Raw genomic sequence first — 27135 nt, forward strand, 5'->3', positions numbered from 1 at the left:
CTACTATTATAATCCTAATCAGCCTCTTACAAAACGCAATGGAGGGTGTATTTGACATTTCCCCATCCTATAGAAATTTTAAAAATCCCGCTGTATAGATTCCGTTCACTTCACGCGCCCTCTGATTCCGATGCTCAACACCTAGCAATTTCTCGCTCTCTCTTTCTCTCTCTAAAAAAAACTTTTAATTTTAAAAAATATAATATAATTAATTAGATTTATATTTATTTTTTTAAAAATTATAGTTTGAGTTCCGCTAATTTCGGGACACTGAAAATTTATATAATTAATTTCAGAATCGTTCCGTAAAATTACTCGAGAAAGATGCAAGGACATCTACAACACCAAGCGAGCTCAATCCTAGCCTACTTCTTCCTACTCCTTCATCAGAATTTCTTCTCTCGTTTACGGTTCGTCTCTCTCTCGCTCCGCCTCACGTTCATTTCTCTCCGTTATTTATTCAAATTTCGTAGTTATTTTGAATATCGTGCACTAATTGATTTTGTTATTATAATCACACCTTAAATTATAATTTTCAAGAATTTTTTTATTAATTCAATTTTATTGCTGCCAGTAATCGGTTTTATTTAGGTTTAGATATCGTACGATTTCACGCCCTTGATTTCTGGTATTTTTTTGTTTTAAATTTCAGGTCTTACAAAATCTTGTTAGTGTTTACTAGAATCTGTGTGATCGAGTGAGGTTGAGCTAGATAAGTCGAGAAAAAAAATTGATTACATAATACTTAGAGAAGTCGGTTTGTTAATGATAATGTTTTACACATCGATCTCTGTTTGGCTGTGATTAATAAGCATAGTTTTTCGATTTAGTAAAAATAAAAAAACAGTTATCTCATGACTTTTGGTCACGTGGAATTTTGAATAAACTTGAACTAATATTAGTGAAATAAATATAACCCTAATTAGATTAAATGTCATGTTTCTTATTCAAGAAATTGAACGTGAAATTTTATGTTGATTTTTGATCGTTCTATTCTCTTGTATGCAGATACGTCACAGCAGTTTCAGATGGGAGTGGATAACATGCTTAAGATGATAACGTGAGTTAATCAGCATAAGAAATTTTGTTAAAATTGCTGCTACTGTTTTAAATTTCTGAAGAAATATGGCAGAAGTGTTTTTTTTTTTTTTTTAATGTAACTTCTCTTTTGCTTCAAGTTCTGAGTTTAAACTCTGTGCAGTGAAATTGATCAAACCACGTGTGGGGTTATGGAAGAGATAGGGAATGCAGAGATGCTGCTTTTGAGAGGAAGAAAAGCTTGGAGGAAGAGACGGAAAGGTTTCAGAAAGCTGCTTATGCTTTACTAGGCATGCTCAATAAGAATTGTAAGCTTACAAGTCCTGTGCTGTTACCTTTTATGTTTTTAGTAGAGCTTGGCATTCAGAGTGTAGCTATTGTTTTCCATGCATTTGAAGATGCTGTATCGGTTAGGTATATAAAGGCACAGATCCATCAACAGTCACAAAATATGTACTTAAACATAGGAGCATGTATTTCCCTCCCTTGTCATATATTATATATCTCAAACTTTTAATATGTTTATGCAAAATTCACTGAAATGAGCTGCACATGTAGGCTGATGATGGAATGTTGGTTTTGTGTTTTAAGATTCAAAAATAAACAATCGATCATTCTCTCTTAAAGCATCCAATTCTTCCACTTCTGAACCATCCTCCATGAGAATTTTGTTTCCACGCTTGCCGAACTTCTTTTCTGCATCCGTCAAATTTAGCAAGGTTTAGCTTCAATTTGTGAAAAACAATGAATGAGTTCGGACTTTGAGTGATATAGGACACATGATGCGAACTTGTCATGCTCTTCATGCATTTATCTGGCCTTTCTTTGATGTGGGAAACAGAGATTATCTTGGGCCTTTTGGTTCCCCAATTTTTGAAAATATCTTTCCAGTTAGTATTTTGTGAGTTGTATACATGCTTCTTTTTTAGTGTTTGAAGACATTTCTTATATTTTATATTAATTGTTAAAACTGATATCAGCATCTGAGAATAGATACTCGTTTCACAACCCTGTTACCTGCTACATTGAATAGATCTTCTATAGAGTTGGGCAAATGTATGAGCTTTCCGTTTGTGTCCCCCGTTGGACTTTCATTTGGATGATGCCCATGTATTATCACTCGTGTGGGATATTTGCTTGCTAATGAAGTAGAATCTTCTGGTGTTCCTGAAAACGCATGGGATGAAGCTCAAATCTTTCATTAGTTGTGAAATCACCCAACCCCCTATCCACCCAAAAAAAAAAAAAAAAAAAAAATCTAAGATGAAATGTAAATTAAACAATCTTTATTTCCCATCCTTTTTTTCCTGCTTGGTTGCCCTATGATGTTTGAGTAGTTTTGGTTTTAAGTGTCATTTTTACCTTCTAAATTTGTTTCTCTTTGAGAATTTTCTGCATCAGAACTTGGTAACTCCTCATTTGCTGTTGCTTTCTGCAAGGAAAAGATAATGACCGTTATAAAGAGAATACTAATTAGAACTGCTGTCCAGATTTTATATCGGCCAAACTGGTATTATGCATTTACCAGAAACAATATAACATGCAGTACAATCCAAAACATTTTTTGGAGTGACTTCGATGCATTTCTGGGAGCCAGTATTGATAAATAATAAATCTGAAATGCCGGATCAGAAAAGGCTGCTAGGATACATGCAATTTCAAAGCTAGTTCTGAATGTCTTGAGTGGTGCTGTTAACATTTTATCTTTTCTTTCTTTTTTTGGGTTTATACGTTGGTAACTTCAATTACAATTGAAATGAGGACAATAAACTATTCTCTTGTATCATTTAAAAGCAATTCAAATTCCAATGCCATAACAGGTTTATGCATAGTTGAACACAACCTTTGCCTTTGCTGGCAGATAAGTGTATTAAGATGACTCTGTTTAGTCAAAGCATTTGTTTAACACTAGTTAAATTGATTGAAGATAGAAATATACCTCTACAGTTGTGTCTCCCAGCAATTCCTTGAAAGAGGGTATTTCTTGTTGCATCTCTTGTTTTAAGTCCTTCATGTACTGCACTCAAAGAGTCATTATAAATAACTACATCAGCTTCAGTTTAAATTGCAGTTCCGATACATGTGCTGGTGGGCATACAACTGATTATATTTGGTCATGCTATGAGACAAATAAGTTCTTTAACCTGAGTGAAGTTGGAGATAATTATTTTTCCATCTTCGCTATGGGGCTGCACCATTTGCTTGAGATGATGATGACTGAGCCGGATGACCTGGGAAAGTCTCTTGGTCCTCATAGTAAAAGGTTGTGGGATGTTGAACACAACCCCAATTTCCCCTGCCACATCTGAAGGTCCTATCTTTGACAAAACCTGAACACCATGAACATATATTTTTAGGACAAGGAACAATTTGTTATATATTATAGGTGTAGATTTGTTTTGAGTTTCGCTATTATTTCCTGAGAGCTTTCTCACATTAGTTTGCCTATGCTATCCTATTTCTTTAAATTCAAGAAACTATCAATACTAGGATAGATGAGATGTGCAGGGATCACTTAAGAAATATTCTGTACCTTTTCTTGTGGCCATAAACATTATTCTGCTTATTATATTTGCATTGCGACTCCTTGTCATCTCCTATTATTTCCCAGTTCTATTACATCTACTTATCATTTATGTTGTATTATCACAGGCAGGACTGGAATTTATTTTCTGATATTGTGCCTTGAACTTTATATATAGTGATTTCCTGAACCTTCTTTTGTTGATCTGCCACAACAGGATTCGAGACAGGATCTGTGAAGCATTACCCTTCAGGGATTTGCATCCCTAGCATCTGCTCTTTGGATAAAGTGATGTTTCAATTTAAACGGTATGTGTGACTATAGCATGATTTCTTTTCTAAATATATTCTTGACTGCCAGGAAAGTTCCCCAAGCCTCCCCAAATGACCACTTAAATAAAAAGAAAAGCTGCTGACTGGTGATGATAAAATCATACTTGCAGAGTCTTTGCTACATATACGCAGGATGAATCCCTTTTACAATCATCTGCAGTAGAATTTTCATCTTTCATCTGTTATACGCCAGGATGGCCTAACCAAGTTCAACTTATATGCACTATTCCTTTGTAGGGAAACCTTCTTATGTAGAATATGCATCATGCATGAGGTGTCATCGTTGTGCCAATAAATGGAATCCAATTTATTTCAGGAAGTGATGTTTTGATGCATGCATTTGAAATTACCTGATCTGTTCCATTCTTGTACACCAGCACGTCCTGCAGTTTGAGTCACAGTTCAGATTTTATATCTTACTTTAAATGGATGAACTTGATAGATATGTGAGCATGGGGCATACCAGCGTTCCAGATACTAAGATGTAAATATCTGTGGGAATCTCGTTTTGTAAAATAATTTCAACCTTAGGTGGAAAATATTCTGCTTTCATTTCTGTTATCTGGAAGAAAGCACAAGAAAATCCAGAGTTAGCATTACTTTGTTATAGGTATCATTCATAATTTCTACCTTCTGTCTTGTAGCTATACCAGTGTCTTTACTGATACAAGTTTTACAGAGAGCAAAGGGCATTTACCAACTGGGTAAGAAGATCTTCAGAAACTCCTTTGAATAGGTAGGTGCTTGCAACAACATCATGGAAAAGATGTAGGGCAATGCTGGATCTGATTGCTTTTGGTAAGTCCTCTAACACTTCTTCTTGCTGCAACTCGGCTGTCTTGAACTTGAGTTGCATATGTGCTAGCATTTGCTCTTTCAAACCTTCTGGGAGTCTATTCTTGCTTGCATATCTTAATATCTGATTGATGGCATTCCTCTGCGAAACACCAAACAATAGTAGATTATTAAGTAGCACAAAGCTGTGTTCTGTTAGATTGTTCTAGCTGTAGGATTGTTATATAGATGAAAGACTCGTCTGTGACTTGAGCGTTCTGGTTTTAGGTTGTTAAGGCGTGTTTGGTTAAGTGAAATTAGCAAGCAAGTGGATTAAACTCTAGAATATTCCAAATTTCATAGATATTCATAGTCCTGTAGAAACCTTTGACAGAATCTGTTGCATAGATAAAACATATAGATAGGGTAAAAGAGAAATTACCATAGCAAAAGTACGGACTGCAGCATGGACAATGAGATTTGTCATGTTTCCAATTATATAAGCTGTGAGGCCAATGTTGAATAGCATGTAAAACATATTAAAAATTTTCTCTCCTGTGTTTACTGCATGCAAGTCTCCATAGCCAACAGTGGTTAGAGTGACAATTGACCAGTAAATGGAGTAAGTGTAACCCAACCAGATACTTCTGTGTTTGAAATCTTGAACCTGAGCTCCAATCCATGTATTGCCTGCTGTTTTATGATGGGCAGCAAGCCAGTAGTAGAAGCATCCTGCCGAGTGAACCGCAAATAGTGTAACCTGCCATGGATGAAAGATCAAGTCTTGATGGGAATGAATGAATGGCGCAGGGCATATGAAACTCAAAAGTTATTTTTGTGATGGTGAAGGAATTGACTATTACACTGATTAGTTTCATTAATCTGGTGTAAAAGTAGCTGAAGCGTGTGTCTTTCTCTAGCCTGTAGAAAATAAGTTGATGATTAGTGTAGAAGAAGCGCACCCTCCTCTCTGTTAGACAATAGTGAGATTTACCTCTTGTAGAGTTCAGCCACACGCCTTAGTCGCCAAAGCCGAAGCAAGTTGAGGAAACTGAAGGTCTCTCCTTCGTGCATTTCGCCAGTTATGATTCTGTAAATGATTTGAAATGGTAGAGTTGAGGCTACGTCCATGGGGAACAATAACCTGGTGATATACCTGAGAAAACATTGGAGAAGTGTTATCTTTCAAATCATATTTATTCCTAGGAAAATAAATGTTAAAAGAAATTATTTGGTATAAAGATTATAACGGAAAAGGTGTCAAATCATTAAATTAAATCTTAGCAGATTTTATTATGAATTTAATTTAGGGTTTATTTTACAATAGACATCTCAAATCCCTCCGTAGTTAGGAGTACATCTTCAAGGATCCTCCAGCTAAATAATATTTTCCTCTTTAACTTTTTAACTTCTATGGTTTTTCTCTCTATAATTTTACGAGTTTGAGTATTCATATGAGATCATGCATTGTTAGTTCACATTTGTATAGGATCAGCAGTTCTATCTTCGAGAGTCTATCACCATTAACTTGCTGCTTTAAAAAATATTCTTTAGAGAATGCAATCTACTTTTAAGAAAAATAGATTTATACGCCACGACCAGTACATTTATTTTTTCATTTTTATTTTTAATATTGATATTAAATTATTTTTCAATATTTTCATTCATTTACTTCAATGTTTCCTACAAGAAATCCATGATGGCATAGTGTCAGAGAACAGGTTCTTAGAAACGTAAAAAAGATTTTTAGAAATTAAATTTAAAAATATTTTTAGAAAAGGTTTAGAAACATAAAAATATTCTTTAGCGACAAGGAGTTATTCTAGCAATAACTTTTTGTTAATGGTTACGCATTGCAATGAGTACTGTACAATTGTTGTAATTTAAGTCATTGCAAATTAAATGTGTCTTTGGAGTGTTGTAGTGGTTGGTTTTTAAAATATTTTTTTATTTAAAATATATTAAAATAATATTGTTTTTATTTTTTAAAAATCATGATCTAAAAATATTAAAAAAATATTAATTTAAAATAAAACAAAATAAAACAAAATATTTTTAAAAATACTTCAAAAACACAATACCAAATACACCCTTGACCATATAACCTCAGGGATATCTTGAACCCAGTGGTTCAAGCAGAGTTTAATTGTGAACTTGACATTAGCCCTTGTGGTTGTAGGTGAGGTGAAGAATGCTACAATAAGTGAAAAAATATAACAAAAATAAATTTAACATTTTCTCATTTTCTTTTTTCATATGCTCACTTAGTTATTCTTATTTATCATCCATCACATTTGTTTTTATAAAATCTTAGCATGATCTGTTTGAACTCATAGATTTTTTTTTTTTAAAAAAAAGGATTCGGATTCTTTCAACCTTTGATCACTTGACAAAAATACCCTACGGTTAGAAGCCACCCAGTGATAGTTCTGTCTTAAATTTTCTGCAGCTTCTTCTATTTTTAGGGCTAAACTGGAGTAATTTGTTGTGAAATTAAATGAATGTGCTGCTGTGATTTGGAATCATACCGTGCTGCAATTTTCTTGTGATCATCCACAAGAAGATAGGTCGAAGTGTCCAAATAAGCCACAAAGAAAGTTAAGACAATATCAGCGGCAAAGAAGGCATCAACCACCAAATCTACGGGCAACAGTCCTCCGGTAGCGGCTTTCTTAAAAGCCAGTTCAAAAATAGATGCCCATGCTGAGTATACCACCAACACCACAAGGAACGTTTGCCACCACCTGCATCACATTAACATTAAATTCTTTTCACGAATGAAGCATATAATTACTCGGTAAAAAACTTTAGATATACATTGTAGCATTTTTACTTGTCAAAAGTTATTTTTGCATGACGCAAAGTTCCTATAGAAATTCCTATTAAATTAATTTTGTATGTTCTTACCCTCAGTTCCATGACTTGTCTTTCCATTCAAGTTATTAAGTATATTTAGAAAAAAAAAATGACAATTTGATTCTATAACAAGATTGTCAAAGTCATGAACAAACTCTTAAATTTATATGATTTTATGAGTTAATTTATATTTAACATGTAAAACTATATTAAAAATTATTAAAAATTCAAACACTAGTAAAATAGGATTGGATTTGAGTAAGCTTGATAAAATCATGCAAACTTGTGAATTTTACGAGTTTTGATGAAGTATAAATACTATATTAATTAACTCCTTTCTCCTAAATTAAATAAAAAAAGCCTTAGCTCAGTCCCTTTTCTAATGTTTTTCTTTTTTTATGTGATTTCTTAGAGTTTGTTTAGTGCTGTGATAATGATCATTTGATTATTTTTTTATTTAAAAATAAATTAAAATAATATTTTTTATTTTTTAAAATTTAATTTTGATATAAATACATCAAAACGATATGAAAATACAAAGGAAAAAAATTAATTTGAAGCAAAAAAATAAAATAAAAATTATTTTTTAAAACATATTTTTAAAAGACAAAGTGGGGTTTTACGTGGCCATATGGGGTTATAACTGAAAGTATAATTTCTTCTCTGATGAACAAGGTGTTAGTGATTGTCTTTGTTCTCATAGGCACACCTGATGCCTTGATTCCTTATTTCTGTGCTGCTTTAGCAGCCTTACCATCTGGAAAAACGAAAGCCTGCCCCTTATGGCAAGCCATTTCCCCCCCTTATTTTGTAAGTTGTTTACTTTCTGAGGATGCACTACAATTACTAACCTAACCTTATTTGAATTTTATATTGTTTATTTTTCTTTTATCTTTAAGTGTGTTATACTAATATTTATTATTTGATTAAAATTATCTATATAATTAGTTAAAAAAATTTATTTATAATTTTATAATCTGAATTTTATTATTTTTCATGTCATGAAACTTGTTCCCCAATGTATGTTGAGTTTAGAGATTCATTTGGTATTAATATTTCTTATCTCTAAAAAGTCTCAAATCCCTATTTTGAAAAAAAAGAATTTATGATTATGTGAGTGGAGACATTATCACATGAACCCTAGCTCACCAACTAGATCACGACGAAGCTAATGATGTTTTTACATATTATTAAATTTGTCCACATTTATTTCTTGATTGACATATTATTAATTATTTCATTCCATGATACTATTAAATATGAAAATATTCACATTTTAAATATAATTTACTAAATTGATGATCAGACAAATTTAAAGATTTGTAATAAATTTATTGGTTGGTGCATGATCTTAGATAGCGAGCTAGGTTCATTTCGTGAGTTATTATGCACTTTAGACATGACATTGCAATTAAATACAACTTCGACCCAACAAATGAATTTATCATTTTTAGAATTTCCGACACTCTTTTTTTGTTTTTGTACATATAAACCATACCTATAGGCACACAAATGGGTATGGCCCATTTTCATACCTTAAGGCCCAGCAACTTTCCATAAAATCTCAAGTAAATCATCGTCCACCTTGAGCTTCGAATCAATGTGTTCATAAGACAAAATCATTTTCTTGAAGCATACATGTAATATTCCACAGGATAACTTTGAGACCAGATCCCTACTAACAAATCTAAGCTTGTAAGAGTATTCTACACTCTAATAAGAGTAAAATAATTTAATTGACCCGAGTACTCCTTGGTCCCCATCTATTTAAAGTTCGTTGAAATTTGGATTTATGATAGCAAGAGGTATTAATAGCGACGAACAAGACCAATTTCCTCCCCTCTCGAGAGAAAAAAAAAATTAAAAATGTGTTAATTTAAGAGGCCCGCCGCTTTAAATAATTTAGATTTAGCCCCTGTTACCCCATCTCACGGACGAACCATGAACACTCACGGACGCCATGTGTAGGGGTAAAAATCATGTTTTTTTAGTTTTTAAAGGTATAATTTGTACTAAAAAATATTATATTTTTTAAAATAAATCAGCCAAACAGACAAAACATGCCCAGTACCGCTCAATATAGAAGTAAATTAAAGTTTTTTTAATCCTATAATTTTAATGCTGTTTTCATTTATTTATATTCTTCTTCAAATTAAAATCGTTAGTCAAGCACATCAATTTTAATGCTATTTTCATATATATATATATAGTCCCTTTAAAGTAATATTTGTCTATATATATATATTATTTTTCTGGCTGAAAAGAATGGAGTTTTATATTCATGAACAAGAAATCGTACTGAACTAAAAGAAGGTGGCCGGAAAAAAATAAAACTAAAACGGAGGAGAAATCAAGCAAGTAAACTCACCGGTATCTTCTATCATATGGAGCGATAACATACTTCTTCAGGTGTAAGTAACCATCATCAACAACAGTTCCAAAAGCCGGTAAGAGGCTGCTGGAAACTGAGGCTAAGTTCTTTGTGACGTCGCCACTCGAACGTCTTCGAAACAGAAATGGCAACGATGGCCTTGTTTCCGATCCGGACATTATTGGCCGGACCCCTAAGTAAATATTAGGCGAAGGGGAGAGAGAGAGAGAGAGAGAGAGAGAAGCTCAGAAAGAGGGCTTCGTTCTCTGTATGTACAAGTCGTCTTCCATTTGTGTCTTGGACTCTGAATAAGAAAAAATAGTGCGAGGATGGTGGTGTTGACCTTTCATAGAATACTGTATGTACAATACTGTATGCTGGGAAGATTGTTTTTATATTAATTCTGGATTTTTCTATATATGTACAGGACGTTGAAAAACTATTTTATTAAATAAAATGTCGGGAGTTGACGGAGCTTAGCCTCGCATTTATAAATTTCCGTGCAATTATCGCGGCAAGCGCGCCATGGCATTTGTTATTATAAATAGTAATAACAATAAATTTCCTGGCAATTATAGCGGCACGCACGCCATGGCATCATTGGAGCTCCACCGCCATGTCTAGCAATTAAAAGTGACTTTATTTATTTATTTTTTGTTATTATATAGTGCTATTGAATAGTGCTGCCACCTGGCAATTTATTAAACCCATAGCCTGCCACTAACTCTGATTTTACTGGGTGGAGTCATAACTAGAAAAGCATCGTTGAAAATTACGGCATAGCTTTTCTACGATGGAGTCGCCTTTTCACACACCCGTGCGCAAGTTCACTTAACTTTTTTCTTTTTGACAAAATGGCCACTACTACGAGTTATACTTATAATTATTTTTTAAAATATTTTTTATTTAAAAAAATATATTAATAATATTTTTGATTTTTTAAAATTATTTTTGATATCAGCACATCAAAATAATTTTAAAATATCAAAAATATATTAATTTAAAAAAAATTTAAATCTTTTTAAAAATATTTTTGAAATGCAGTATTGCTTTAAATCACCCTTTAATACATGTTTAGCTATGATTTAATTTGTTTTTATGAAATTCTGAATTAATTTTATAATATTTTTAAATTATTTTAATAAATTAATATAAAAAATAATTTTTTAAAAAATTAAATAAAAATTATTTTAAAAATAATCACCGTCATATTCTTTATTACTATACCATTGAGATACCCACCATCACTTTGGCCAATTCTTTCAAAAACACATCTGGGATGGAAGATTTCGGGACAAACAACTTTCTTCTTTGAAATTTAGGTTGTATTCGTTGGGTATGATAACACAATTAATTAATTACTTGGCTAGGGATGCTTACTTAAAAAGATTAAGGTATAATAATTTTTTAGGGTTTATTTATTCTCTAAAACAGGATCTAATGACTGACATGTTAAGAAATAATATTTTTAACATGTCATCAATGAATTATTATAATAAATATAAAACTACTATTCTCAATTAACATCCAGGTGTCATCAACAAATATTTAATTAAAAAAATATTAATTACTATCTAATAATTTAAAACCCACGAACTAAAACCAGGTGGATTTTAGAATACAATACCCAACATGCCAAACATTGCATAAGCAATATTGATAACTATCGAAAAGAAAGAAAAACCTGCTCATCCCATCCCATGATTATCACATGGTGCCATGCCATACATGCATCTATATATAGACAAGAATAATGAATCAGGTCAAAAGAGGAAGGAGACAAGTATAATGAAATATGCACTCCCAGATATTAATAAATAAATAAATAAGGGAAAAAAGAAGAAATGGAATAGCCATACATGAAGGGCATTAATTTTTCAGACGTTGAATCTAAGGAAAGGCTTACGTGCCTAAAATACTAATAATATTGTTAACAAAAAAGGGAATTAAAACTCGTAAAAAAAAAAAAAAGGGGTTGACCAAACACTATTGATCATATCAACATCTTAAATTTTATATTCAAAAGGATAAAGTTGACTTTCTAAATATATTATTGTTAAAAAATTATATATATATATATATATATGCATGCGCGGGCAATATTATTTTATTTTTGTTGCTTACAACCTTCTGCATGAAACGTGAAACCTAGAAGGCTTGTTCTATTGACGAGTGTAGAGGAAGAGCAATCCCATGCCCAGCTCAGCTTGTGATAAAACAAAAGACTTAAAACTAATAACCTTTTATGTTCCAAATAAATTATTTTATATTTTTTAACTTCAGGTTTTTTTACAGTAATAACAAAGTTCAAGGCCTCAATGCTTGAAAGCATCACATATTAATTAGTTGCAAACTAGTTATCTAGTTGGTGTTTTGCTTAGGTCAGATAAAAATAAAATTAATGCAAAAAAAAAATAAAATCATTACCGGGTAAGAAGAATCATGATTATAAATTCAAAATCATAAGCAAAGGAAAAAAAAAAACTAAGCCTCCGTACCTAGGTTGATTTCTTTGTTTTTTCCATAGGAGGGGATAATATATGGTTCATTCTATTTTTTAAAAATAAATAAATAAAGTGACATATCATCTTGAAACCAAGTTTTCAATCATTATAAAGGTGTGGCTTGAAAATTGAAATGTAACATTTTGGACTTCAAAAACTTATTTTTGACCTTTTCTTATATGAAAATACCTTAAAAACACCTTACAAGCTTTAATATCCATTTCTAACCCTAAAACACTCTACAATTACTTTAAAAAACAAAAATCAATTGAACTAGGAAAAAACTAAACGGATCCCAATCTACTTTTCCAAAAACACTACCATCATTGATCTTTGCTAAAATAGACAAACTTATTAAGAAATACCTTTTTCATTGCTAAAAAATGACAAAACCAAATATTTTCCCTTTCCTGTATTGTTTTTCAATAACTCTTTCTTTTCTGCCTCAAACTTAAAGACTGATTCAAAGGAATTGATGGAGACCTGTATAAGTAGTGAAGTAAATGGTTAAAGAAAATACATTTTTGAACTAAAATGCATAATTGAAAAATTAAAGGACCAAAAAAGAAATTGAAAAAAATCCCAATGAAATGTTTTTAGAAAAGGCATTAACAACATAATAAAAAAAAGGGGTTGTATATTTGTTTATATGTCAAATTTAGTCCTTTGAAATTTCAATTTTTGATAAACAACAAAACCAAACCCTATCTTGCCAAATCGAACATTAATTTAACACTATAAAATCTTTTCAACACTTTGAGAATCTTATAGGAAACAATTCAAAATAAATTATGAGCTCAAAATCCTATTTAGCCTAATTTGTAAGGACAATTGAAAAAAAAATAACTAGCAAAAAAAGACAAAACAATATTGTGTGAAAGGATATGATGTAGGCGAAAACATAAATACGTTAACAACAAGCACTTAAAGACTGAGTTTGGTCGAGAATAAGGTTATAACACGAGCACTTTGACACAACCAAAATATTGATGTCTTCTCCCAAGTGTAAAAGTGTCGAAATAATAGATAACCCGGGAAGATCATGGTCGAACAACTCCTAAGTGTAAAAGTGTCGAAGTAATAGATAACCCGGGAAGATCATGGTCAAACAACATAGAGATTAATTATATAAATTATAAACAACAACAACAAGTTAAAAAGGATTTTGAGATGTAAGATTAATGTGAAGATTAAACAATACAAATAAATATCAAGATTAGAGGATCCACTAATGATATTTTAAACAAGTATAGTGTAAACTCTTTTTATTACTCAACTGGAAACTACACACAAAAGAGGTTCCAATTGGATTATAAATGGTTACCATGATTACATTAATTATCTTATTCGAATAATGCTAATACTTGTAAATTTTATCAGGTATTCATGTTATAACTTATGTTAAAAACAAATTAAGTTCCTTTCATCGCACAAGTGCCGGTTACACCATATAGTTGGGCTATGTAACTAAGTAAAGGAAAAGAAATGAAAAGCAATAACAAGAGACCAATAAAAATAAAACTTAAAAATACAAAGACAGAAAGTAAGAGCATGATCTTGATCTGGAAACCAAGATACCTCAATGCATGGCAAATGCCTCCTTTTATAAGCCAAAATTAGGAACTATTGCCGAGATTGGAAACTATTAATTTGTTGATTAATTGTTGAGTGAGTGGCCAAATCTTGACTTGGTGACAATCCTTATCTTCTTGTGTGAACAAAATGGCATTGCTAACATCATAATTTGAACAGACTTAATTCATGAAATTTTAGGAAATTATCTCAGCTTTCCAACAAAAAAAATATTGACATCATTAGGCTTTTAGAACTCAAGATATGGGCTGAACACTAAACAATGTTTGGGCTACAGGACATATTTGGACTTCTCCGTTGTTGCTAAGATCTGGACTTCTAAATAGCAGAATTGAGTCTTGCATTCCCATGAATGTTTTAGGCCCATGTCTTAGCTTTCCATCCATATAGAGCAGACCTAAATCCAAGTTATACAGCCCATCCATATAGAACAGACCTAAATCCAAATTATACAACTCAAGATATGACCTAATGACTAAATAGTATTCCAGTTTGGATCGAACCACCGACTAAATAGTATTTCAGTTTGGATTGAACCACCATCACTTTTCTAAGCTTCACTTTCTCTCTGTCTTTTGATTTTCTAAGCTTCACCTTCTCTTTGTCTTTTGAATTTCAGTACTTGAACTCATTAATCAATTCTTTATTTTATATGACAGACTTGCATTTAAGATAAACATTTATCATAAATTAAAGGTATCTTATAGTATCAAATTTGTTATTATAAAACATACTTTAGTTAATAAGTTATTGATACTTCAAGTGTAAAATGATGATATAAAACCTTGATAAAAATGTATTTTTAAGTACTAATCACACCCTAAGTTATTTTATTTCTAAAATAAAAATTTAATGTATTATGCTTCTTTAAGAGATGTATATCTTCTTTAATAAGTCAAAAACTAACCTCTATTAGGCAATAATATCAGAATCCCTAAACAAAAAGAAAATAATAAAAAATCATAAGTTATGACCTCTTATTGTCACTATATTAATTTAGAGCGACTATACCTCCTTTTAGGCCTAACCTTGTCCCACTAGTATATAAAAGACATCAAGTGATGCATATTGAAGATATGGAAGTCTTCAGATAGCTGGGAAGACGAAGTATAGGTATGTTGTCATTTTTCTTCTACAACACCTTATGAAAACATATCTTACTTTCCTTTAGCTTATTGTGCTCCCCCATTAAATATGTGTCATGAATGAGCATTGCCTACATAAGATCACCCATCTCAAACATTACTCTTCGACGATGAGCATCAGTTAAAGCCTTATACTTGGAATTGTTGTATGGAATCGTTTTCCTAACCTGCTCATGAATTTCTTATGAGTAGTCTAGCATAACTTCAACTTGAAATCTCAATCATTCAATATGAAAGGAATGGGTGCTAGCTCAAGCACCCTAAAAAGGTTCTTCTCGTAGACTATCTTGAATTAACTTAGTTGGGTGATTCGATTACAAGACTTGTTATAGGTAGTTTTTGCTAGTGGCAAAGTCATATCCTACTATTTTTAGCTTATCTTTCACCAAACTTTACAATAAGTTTTTAAGGCTACAATTAACCATCATTTTCTAAAGATGATAAAAACTGTTAAAGTTCAATTAGATGTCTCGCTTTCTCCATAGACTCTTTCAGAAGTTAATCATAACCTTGAGATCTTTGTTCGAGAAAATAGACTTAGGGATGCCATGTAAGCGAACCACCTAATTAAAGTAAATATGGGTTATATGGGATGCATCCATGGTTTTTCAACATGTTATAAAATGGATCATCTTCGAGAACATGTCAACAACAACAAAAATAGAATCCATGGCTTGTTAGGCACAAGGTAAGCCTAACAGAAAGTCCATGCTAACATCTAGCCACAAAGCATCACAACTACTAATAGGGTGTACATCATCACATTCCATAAGAACCTACTGGATCTTTGACAATCAACACATCCTTTCACAAAACTAGATACTTAGCTTTACAACTTATGTAAATAGTAATATGATGATGTTGAGGCCAATGTATTGTCCATGTCAAGGGTATTAACGATATATTTTAAAACAAATTTGATAATTACCTTTTATATTTGTAATTATCTTATTCTTCTTTTTTAGGATACTAGTTCTAAGCAAGTTGTTACGAAAATATATATACAATAGGTTAGATATTTTATAGAAGCTAAAGTTTGGCATAATAATCTTCTTTGGTTACATGAGTATGAAAAATTATATAACAATTACAAGTTTATGCAAGAAATAAAAAGAAAAAAGATTAAAAGATTAAAAGCAAAAGTAAAAGTAAAAAGCCATGCGCTTTTGATAAGAAAACTAAAAGAATTAAAATCAAAAGTGAAGAAAGGTGTGCCTTTGATAAGAGTACAGAGAAACATGGAGCAACAGGAGCTTAACAATTCTTAACAATTATGGGATATGGAGTATAAAGAAAAATTAGAGAGAAGAGAGATGTAGAGAGCAAAGGGAAAGACGACTGATTGTCTTTAGAGAAGGCTACTTTTGGATTAGGATTATAAAAAAATATTTTATTTATACTTGTTTTTTTTTAAGTGTTGGCCTGGTTGAACTAGTTCAGTTTAATCAATTTTAAATTTTGAAAACCAAAATCAAATTAAATCGGAGCTAAAATATTTTATTTATACTTGTTTTTTTTAAGTGTTGGTCGGGTTGAACTAATTCAGTTTAATCAATTTCAAACTTTGAAAACCAAAATCAAATCAAATCAGAGTTTTTTTGTGATTTTTTAATCGGTTAAATTGGTTTTTTTGTTTGTTTTTTTTTAATTAATTGTTAGATTTTTTTTGTTCATCACTATGTTTTAATTGAGAAACTGAAAGGTAGCTTTTGCTTTAATCAATGAACTAAATTCCAAATAAATCAAAACATCACACTCAACAGTTTCTTTACCATCGCGCGCCACTACCTAAATTCCAACATGTGCAATTTCTCTCATGTGCGTCTACCTGACTTGTTTAGAATTGTCTTTTATTTCAAGGTTTGTATCCATATGTGTAAGAGATTTTTAAAAAGCTGATTGGTTTACTACTAAAAATGAGAGTTATTAGCATCGGATGTTAGCATCATAATAATTTAGATGCAATTTTAACAATGGATTATATATATTAATTTTTTAATATTAGCAATGGATTTAACAAAAAAAAATCAAATACTAAAAAATAAATTAATATATTAAAAATGAACAACATATTTGCCTTTGTTAATATGGTTGCTGTTAAAAAAAGAATTAAATTTTGACTTTTATAAAAAAAATAATAAATGGAATTAAATTTTGACTTTTATAAAAAAAAATAAAAATAATGATGTGTTATTTATTTATTGGTCTATCTATACCTTGAAAACAAAAGGAACCCCGTAGTTGCAAAATTTCTTCATTCTCTGGAAGAAGCCAATATTGTCCCTTTCTATACTTCTCCAGAAACTTAATTCACCCATATCTCCCTTTCTATTCCTTCTCCAGAAACCAAACCTTTATGTCCCTTTCAATTCTACCTATCTCTGTCATGCGTCATTTTCCATAAACATGATTTGTTATTTTCTTAACTTATTCTCTAGTTAATTTACGCTTCCAAAAATTCCATCTTGCATGGAACAAACATGATGTGAAAAATTAAGATAACAAGTATAATAGAAAAAAACCCATATTTAAGATATTATATTTGTAATTTAGAGAGAATATATATTGTTTTATTAACTAATTTTATAGAATAATTTTGTAGATCTATTGCAAATTATTTGTTAAATATGGAAGTAGTGAGACTTTTTACAGGGTTGTGGTTTTTTTTTTGTGTTATTTTTTAGATTTAACATTGGTGTCCGGGCCAGCTTGCGCACACCACGACTAATCCCACGGGCCCTGAAGTTAACGACCATGTAAGCCTCCAGTGGCCATCATATGAGCAACCAAGGATTCGAACCTGAGACCACAGAGGGAGCAAATCCCTTGATCCCAAGTTCTTACTACTTGGCCACCATCACAAAGTTTGGAAAGTTTACTTTTGCATGTCAAACTTGTGTTGTTTTTCGGAGGAGAAATAAGGGTAATGTGTCATAGGAATGATGACAAAGTTTGTGCCTAATCCATGGTAAAAACTATATACGACAATCGGCTTCCTAGTAACGCTTCCCAACTTCTTCCATACAAAGTTTGGAAAGTTTACTTTTGCATGCCAAACTTGAGCAACCAAGGACTCAAACCTAAGACCATATTTTCTATGCAAGTAGTTGAGAGATAGACGAGAGAGAGAGAGAGAGATTGAGGATGTTTTTGGCTTTAATTTGAGATTATAATAGAAATCAATGAGAGATAATTAAGGACAATTTTTTCCTAGGTATTAAGCAAAGCTTTCTCCAGGGGTCTTGGTTGGCTCTGCTCTTTTCAACCAACCTGGCGTTGCCCTGCTTTACGATGTGAACGGACACGAAGAAAGAACACATGTAGTGGAAATGCAAAAGAGGGTTGATTGTGGGAATGCGGGTTTGATTTTGGGTTACTAAAAATATTAATATTTAAAATTTTTTTATATTATATTTGGGTTACTAAAAATATTAATATTTAAAAAAAATTTATATTATATTTAATTTTAATTGAATCAATTTCAAATTTTAAAAGGTTTTTTTTACACCAGTACGTAGTTATGTTGATTTTCATTATTTGAAACAAATGGAACTTTTTATTTGAAACAAATAGAGACAAGAACAATGTATTTTAATATCTTGTTTCTTCATTATGCCATTTTCTTAAGAAGTGAAGGAAAACATGACCTACAGGTTTTACTCGATCTAAATGTTGTGACTTACATCAGTTATTCTTTTTTTACTTATCGTGACAATTTAGCATGGCTATTGAATTGGGATCAATATAACATTTCCTATCTTTATCTGTAAATTTAGTAACTGAAATAGAGTGTAATTGTTGTGTTGATTTTTATGTAAATTTTACCTCTTGCGCTCTTATATAATTGAATCTTTGGCCTCTCTTTGCTTCTTGACTTTACCAATCCTTCTTCCATTCTACATAAGGACAAATCTAGATAAATTGCTGAAGGATTTCCTCCTGTGAAAGGTCGACTGTCATCAATATCAGGTTATTTAGCCTAAGGTTAAGCGGAAAATTGAGTTGAAAGCTACTCTAATTCCGTTCCCCAGTGATTACCAATTCTCTTTCCAACCTATTATATGATTATTTTTTGATTTTATTTTTGCTGGGCAAGGATATGACAGTGTTGGGATTTCCCCATTAAGAATGGCTTCCTTGTGTTTTTCGGATTATGCATTTTAGAAACCAGAAGCTTTGCTAAACAAATCAGTTTCAATAGTTTTAGGTTTATGAATACTATGAGATATGGATAACTTTTTAATGCATTGTTAAATTGGAGATTTCTCTATCATAAGGAAATAAGAAATGCTTGATAACTTTTATATCTAGGATTGAGTAATACATGTGTGAAATTCTGGTACATTATAAATACGATAATGGATGACCATGGAACATGATTATAAAGTCCTCATAAATCATAAATAAGATGATTGGAAACATTATTCAATGTCATTCTTGCTCATTACATGCTAATTTACATTTTTAATTTCTTAAAACTATTATTCTTACTCATTTTTATTTTTCTAATTTTAGATTGTTGAACTCATCATCATCATATTCCTTATTTGCATTTGAAGTTGCCAAGTTTTTGGGTTGTGTATATTGGTCCTCCAAGTCTGTCAATATAGCTTAAAACTTTTTATTAATTTTGTAAAATAACTTGATTTGTAGAAAAATTGCATGGTAATTAAATCTTAGCTTCTGTTTGTTAATAATGGTATAATTTGTCTCCAAAGTGTTTTTAGTTTGTTAGTATTTTTTTGTTTGATGTGATGATCTTAAGTAATAAATTATTGATGAACTAAATATTTAATAGTTGGTTAAAAAAATAATTATGGCATATGTTTGCATGAAAACTTTATTTCTACAAAATTACTTGACAATGCAAATGATTATATATTTTTTTTCCAATAGAATAGTCTAGATTACTAAAGTTCAAGAAAAAAAATGATGGTGATAAATAATAAACAAAACAATTGCTTGGTATCCTATTTAGTGAGCTATTTTGCCTATATCATTTTACTAATCCAACAGAGAATCAAAACAACAATTGCATGATTGCTATAATCCTAACTGGAATGCACATCACACTCAGTAAGATTATGGGAGGAGGGATGATTATCAATCGTACGAGGGTTTTCGCTTTCAAGATTTACTTTAAACTTAAGAAGGTTTCCCTCAAGATCACCTATATATTTTTGGAGGATATAATGTTGATTGGGTTATTATGATTAGAGGGCCAAAAATGTTAAAAGAGGTGAGAGAGTTAAGATAAAGGAGAACAATATGAGAGATTAGACAGTGATAATGATGAAGATGAAGATAAGAGAGATTATGTTAATCCAAAATGATTAGGTGATGAGGGAGATGATTATATTGTTAGAGATTTAGAGGATCGATCCACGGTTCAACATCTTCTCCATTGCATCATGAGCAATGGGTTCAAAAGCAGAGTTTTGACACATATAAGGATCCAATTACGAAAAAAAATAAAAGCATCATCTATATGGAACAACAAAGTAAGTTGAAATTTATAAGGTTGTTGAGTTTTGTAATTATTTTTTAAACTTTATTATTTTAATGAATCTTTGTTATTTTTTTAAAGCTTCAATAACTCTTCGTATGAGTGTGAGATTAAACTTATTTTGAGGTTAAATTTTAAAGGACCATGGCATAATTGGAAAAAAAGTTGATTCAATTTATAGGAATGACTCTTTAAGGAAAAGGGATAAGATTATACATTTTTAAATTGATGAATTTATAGTGATGAAATTGATTATCTTTTAAATTGTTTTAGAAATACTTTTATGTTGACTTATTAATTGATATTATGAGACTTGAAATATTGATAAGTATAATTAAGTATTTAGAGATTATTTGATGAATGAGATGTGATCCAGGATGATTGGATCAAGATAAAAGTTGTAATGATATATAATAGAAGTGTTGTCGATAACTTGTTACTAACAAAAATAGAGGAAACTCTGTCGAAATTTTCAAAAAAAAAATCCATAATTTTAGATATATTATTCAATACTTGACATTAGTAATGAAATGTTTGAGATTTCATGACATTATATTTGAGGATGTTACATTCTTTTTTTCTATGACACCATATCTTAAATGCAAAGAGTATTAATATAGTAAAAATAGTTTTTTATAAAAGTTAAGACCAAAATGAAGTACAAACCTCTTAGATACAATTAAAAGAATTTCTAATGAAAGTGTTAAGTTTGTTTGACCATTTAATTTATAAATTAATATATAATTATTTTTGCATCTCTAATGACATTAATTAGGGTAGAATATGTAAATTAATTCTATTTTAGGAATATATTAAGAAATGGTAAGGTATATACTAAAAAAATATGTTCATCTTTTTTACTATTGACTGTGTGATTGTAATTATATAGACTAGTTAACAACTATGTTGAGCTTTGTTTTTGTTTTTTTATAGAAAAAATAATTTTTTTTGGGATGATGAATCAATTGTTCAAAAGATTTGGAATGATAAGATAAGAATTACTTTGAACCAGCAGTTGACACAAGCTCGTAAGGGTATTTTTTATTTGTTGATAGCAAGAAAAAGCAGGTTGAAAAGAACCTTTATGGGATGATGTGTTTTCGATGTTGCATTAGAATGCCAAGAAGCCTAAAACCTTTATAGATAACAAGTCTAAAAAAGTTATTGTAAGTATTTTTTATGTAATTTAATTATTATTTAAAATTAAAATAAATTTATTATTATATTTAATTTTATTGTAGGAGAATTATATATAAAAAAAGATAATTTCAAGATATGAAACTGATTAGGAAAATCATCATTCATTTGATAGAGTAGCTTGGTGTGTGGCTATAGAAAAAGTTATAAATGGTAGAATATATAATGCACCTGGTATGCCAAAATCCATGTTTAGTATGAGTGCTTCATCACAATCCTATACAATAAATAAATTGATGAGTCAATATATCCTAACTCATCAATTCAAGCATTGGAAGAGCAAATAAAGAAAACAGATGGTCATATTTTATCACAACAATAGGAAGACTTCAATCAAAAAATTTCTTAGTAATATGGGATACTGAGCTTGGGTATTAAATATGGACAAAGGTATGTCGACACCTGTTGCTACATTTATGCTGTCACATGTGGCTCCGCAGATGTATCCCTTGTCTAATCTAGTATATTGATCGAAGTCTCGACCATCATATACCGATCCCACCTCATGATGATCAACATTGTTTTGGTTCGTTTCCACCCCCACCCCACCCCACCTTTATGGTAAAATATATTTATTAAATTGTGATTTATCTATTTTGATGGAAGTTTGATGAGATTTAGAAATTTATTGTGAGATTTATTTTATTTGACTTATTATTTTTTATAAAATAATTTCTAGTATTAATTTATGTTTTTTATATATTTATCTATAATTTTTTGAAATAGCCACAAATAATTTTAAAAAATTCAATAAATAAAAAAAATAATTTAAAAAAATCATGTTTTAAAAATAATCATCAGATAAATCAACAACGAATTAACAACAAAGTTTTCATTATTAATCAGCAACGAATTAGCAATGGTTATTAACAATGGAATAATTGTTGCTGATTTACACATTCAATAAGTAAATTTCAATAATGTATAATTTATTACTAAATAAATAAACAACTAATAATTTATTGCTAAAAAATTAGCATATATTATTTGCATATAAAATTATTTATTATTAAATTTTATTAATAATAAATTGTGATATTATCTATAACATAGTAGTTAGTTGTTAATAGATTATTTTGTCGGTCAAATAAACTTCATAGCACGCTTAGAGGGTCAAATGTACTAAACTTACGGGAACATTTTTTATAAGTTTCTCTCTCATAACATGTTCCTTTCAATGAGGTTTTTTCGTCATTTGAATGCTATTGGAAAGCTTACGTCCTCAAATTGGAAATCGCCTCTACTCGTGTCACTTTCCTTGATAGTTGCCATTAGATCTTGCTTTTGCACATCCCCGTCTTTATGGATTTTTTCTAGCACAAACACAAGGCAGTTTCTACTCTGCAATTTAACAAAAGGGGTGTGACGAGAAAAATCATGTAGTTACCATCGCATTGTCCAAGTGTTTAACAGCTTCCTCTTGTGAAGGAGAATTCATGAATAACTGAAGACAACACAGTCCAGCAACGTCATGATCATCCTTCTTGATTTACCTGAACCAATGAGTGAACCAAGTGAACCACAGGCGGTCCTGTTTGAAAGGTGATTGAATCAAAATCATAAAGTCAACAATATATCACCAAACCCTTGAAATAGTCCAAAGCTATGGCATAGTACGTACTGCTGGCTCGAATTTCTCCCCGGGCCATCAATATGCTGATGCGAAGTTGATACTATGGCAAAGAAATTAAGGGTTTCTACTTTTGAAAGGAGTGAAGCCTCCTCCTGTTTCTCCAACTGGGCCACCACTTTCTTTCCATGTTCTGTTTTTCAGGTGCTATATATCACTTTCTGAAGGTGCTTTCATGTCAGGTGTAGTCACCTCATGAGAAGGCAAAAATCTGACAGCATGAACAGAGACATGTTGAAAACTAAGATTCACATCTGAGTGAAAAGAATAAACATATTTCATATACAGGAAAGGTAACTGTGGTGTAAGATCATGCCTTCCAGATACAATCCGATGCCCGAGAAGTTCTTTTTATCTTTCTTTTGTTTTTTTAAGAAAGAGAAGCGAGCATGAAAAGAAGAGTTCCATTTACCTGAAACTGGTATAGATCATAATTGAAATGCTTATGAGTTTCAAAATAGGAGCAAATACGTGCAAGGGCTGCAGCAGTATGCTGGTTTACTGCTACATCGTGTTGTTCTGCAGATTCTACTCTTGTCGATATCACTTCTTCAGGAACATTCTTCAAAAACATCTTCTTAGCATAAAGAAGATAGCAAAAGAAAAAAAGTTAAAGAAAAAGCTGTCATGTGATGACTCCCCAGATATTGTTTGATCACTATTAAATCAATTAGTAATTACTTTACTGGAGTAATTATTCTGCAACTGACAAGGAAAGTCAAGTTCTTTAGCAGAAGAAAGATTAAATCTCCTTAAGATTTCAGTTTCTTTGTTTGGGTCCGTTGTCAAGGCCAATGGTGGATATGTTTATATTTATATTTATATCATCATAATAAATATGGATTAGCTAGTGTGTGCGAGTGTGATCCAGAAAGGTGTAGAGCGCTGCCGACAGAAAACACTACTGTAAACTTTATTCCCAGATGAGTAAAAGATCTCTGCAACCCTATGGGCGGGGGCAAATTTGCCCAGCCACGTAAATTATGTGGTGTGCGTGCTTGATTTCTATTTCCTTGTGGTCTTCTGCCTAACCATTCTAATCCTAATAAAAATCCACAGAGAAAAAAAGATGATGGCAGCTGCAGCAAGTCAAGTGCATTGCTGTCCTTCAACACAACTAGCATAAAAGAGGATGCAACTCTACCATCACCGATGCTCCAGAAGAGTCGGTTATTTTTACATTTAAAAATTGTTTTTTAAAAATATAATTTTTTTTCTTTACTTTAAATTAATATTTTTAAATCATTTTAATATGTTAACATTAAAAATAATTTTAAAAAAATAAAAAATATTATTTTAATAAATTCTTCTAAACACCACCTAACACAAACAAGATGACCAGCTCACGAAAGTTTCGAAGGCCCCCAGTATATTGTCAAATCATTCTCCCTCACCCCAGTATTTAATCGCGGATCACAGTGTTTTTTTTTTTTTTTAATGATAATGATTATTTTTTAAATTATTTTTAATTTGTTAAAATAATTTTTTTTATTTTAAAATAATTAGTTTTTATATTAGAATAGTAAAATAATTTGAAAATACTAGAAAAATATTAATTTAAAGTAAAAATAAAAATAAAAATAAATTCAATTTAAAAAAACATTTTTTAAATACAAAAAAAAAAGCCTTACTAATTGAAAAATAAAACTTCCACAGCTGCCTGGGAGAAAATTGTCGATATCGGAAGACCTTAAAATAATTTTACGTTCTAATGAAAGAAGAAGAAGAAGAAGGCCTCAAGCTATAATTTAAAAAGAACAAAAGAAACCCAAAGAAAAAACAATCACAAGCAAAGCATCTTTGATAGCCTGACTTTAGCTTTATACTGATATTCTCTTCTGCATTGCCCTCCCACATTCTTGATTGTTTTTCTTAATATTTTTTTAATTATTATAAAAAAATAATTTACCTCTCCACCAATCTTATTGTAACTAAAAATCCCCTTGAAAATACAAAATTGCCCCCAACACAATCTTGAATTGATTTCAAAATAAAGGTTATTTTTTAGTAAAATTACTCTGCTAAAAAGTGTGAAATCTGAAAAACCCCTTGTAAACAAATTATTTGATTTTTTTGCTTTTAAAAGGTAATGAAGATATTTTATTGTTCTAAAAAATAGAAAAAAAATAATTATACCCACAAACAAAACAAAAATGAGAAACAGATCACATGGAGAAACCATTTTAATCCTGTATTAGTCTTATTAAATGATTTTATGAAAGGCAAAATTTCAATTTACAATTATATTTTATAATAAATTCTTTTTAACGCTGCAGTGAATTTCCCACCCATTATATATATTTAGTAAATATATAAGTGCAGTAAATTAAGTAGTTTACAAGATAAAAAAAAGGATTATGTCCACAATTACTATTGTTTTGATTTATCTACGTGTTAAAAAAACCACTCGCAGCAAATTATTATTTTTGGTTAATTGCAAAATAAAAATGCTAAGAGATTTCCATGCCTGAAACTATTAATGTAATCTTCTCTTCCATTATGTAAATATAATTAGTTTACAAACTTCTGCTACATTGCATGTAGGATAATTTTTTTTTAATATAACAAAAAAAATATAGGTTATAGATAACTATATAATATTATTATTAAACATGATTTAGTATATTAATCATAAAATCTCTTTTTATAACTTATTGTTTACTTCAAATTTAAAATTAAATCATAGTGTTAATGTAATCCAGTCTACGTAATAGATTTTATGCAATTGGAAAAATTTATAAAAAAATTAAAAATAAAATTGATAAAAATAAACTTTTTGATCCAATTCTTTACTTATGTTGAGTTTAAAATTAAATTATATAATAATTATCATAACATGATTTAATCAACTTGATGAATTTAAAAGTAACATGAATGATTGTTAAGAAAAATCAATGATGAAATTGATAAAAATAAACTTTTTGATCCAACCTCTTACTTATATTGAGTTTAAAATTAAAATGTGTAATAATTATCACAAGATGATCAAATCAACTTGATGAATTTAAAGATAACATGAATGATTGTTAAGAAAAATCAAGGATGAAATTGATAAAAATAAATTTTTTGATCCAGCTCCTTATTTATTTTGAGTTTAAAATTAAATTATGTGAAAATTATCCCAATATAATCTAATTAATTTAATAAATTTAAAGGTAAAATAAATGATTATTAAAAACACGTTAAGGATGAAGTTGATGAAAAAATAAAAATAAAATAATGATGAATTGGAAAAAAGATAGAGAGAACAATGAAGTTACCTAAATAATAATGTAATTGATTCAATGAATGTGATCAAAAGACTCTTTTATTTGCAAAAGATGAGAATATATTGACACGATCAAAGAGTTTATGTGTTATCCTAAGTGCAAGAGTGTCAAAGTAATAAATAATCTGGCAAGACCGGGATCGAACCACAGGGAGGTTAACTATATAAATTATAAATAAAAACAATAACAACAATGATGATGGTGGTAAGATAAGTTAAAGAGGACTTTGAGATGTAAGATTAATGTGAAGATTATACAATGATAAAAACAAATGTCAAGGTTAGAGGATATACTAATAGTATTAGAGATAAGTAAGGTATAAACTCTTTATTAATTATCAACATGATCATATTAATCATCTTATTTATATAACACCATACTTATAAATTCTATCAG

General features: G+C 30.3%; 1 protein-coding gene and 1 long non-coding RNA gene across 7 annotated transcripts; one reads left to right on the plus strand and one right to left on the minus strand.

Moving 5' to 3' along the window:
• Positions 1–288: 288 nt before the first annotated feature.
• Positions 289–7280, plus strand: LOC105127114 (uncharacterized). 6 transcript variants are annotated; one of them, XR_842548.1, is made up of 6 exons: positions 289–410; positions 1009–1060; positions 1202–1346; positions 3780–3870; positions 4132–4193; positions 4535–4564. It is a non-coding gene; the product is annotated as an uncharacterized LOC105127114 (long non-coding RNA). The 6 variants fall into 6 exon arrangements; XR_842549.1 differs by lacking the exon at positions 4535–4564 and adding an exon at positions 4336–4363; XR_842552.1 differs by lacking the exons at positions 4132–4193; positions 4535–4564 and adding an exon at positions 7134–7280 and having other exon boundaries at positions 292–410.
• Positions 1401–10268, minus strand: LOC105127112 (potassium channel KAT3-like). Its single transcript, XM_011028242.1, has 13 exons — positions 9893–10268; positions 7197–7412; positions 5663–5824; positions 5532–5589; positions 5111–5428; positions 4592–4831; positions 4358–4456; positions 4245–4277; positions 3183–3368; positions 2978–3055; positions 2401–2470; positions 2056–2205; positions 1401–1734 (listed from the first exon to the last, which is right to left on the minus strand). The coding sequence occupies exons 1-13, from the start codon at positions 10072–10074 to the stop codon at positions 1625–1627; spliced, it is 1902 nt and encodes a 633-aa protein (XP_011026544.1). The 5' UTR covers positions 10075–10268; the 3' UTR covers positions 1401–1624.
• Between the last annotated feature and the right edge of the window lie 16867 nt (positions 10269–27135).

This window comes from Populus euphratica, unplaced genomic scaffold, assembly GCF_000495115.2.
Source record: "Populus euphratica unplaced genomic scaffold, PopEup_1.0 scaffold50.1, whole genome shotgun sequence".
In the NCBI taxonomy this organism is placed as follows: domain Eukaryota; kingdom Viridiplantae; phylum Streptophyta; class Magnoliopsida; order Malpighiales; family Salicaceae; genus Populus; species Populus euphratica.

Excerpts from the sequence above, each read along its gene's own strand:
- LOC105127112 (XM_011028242.1), bottom strand. The coding sequence starts at position 10,074 with ATGTCCGGATCGGAAACAAGGCCATCGTTGCCATTTCTGTTTCGAAGA. Across the intron at positions 3,369-4,244 it reads ACAAGAATGGAACAGATCAG|GTTTTGTCAAAGATAGGACC; the intron begins GTAATTTCAAAT and ends CATGGTGTTCAG. Across the intron at positions 3,056-3,182 it reads TTATCTCCAACTTCACTCAG|TACATGAAGGACTTAAAACA; the intron begins GTTAAAGAACTT and ends CTTTGAGTGCAG.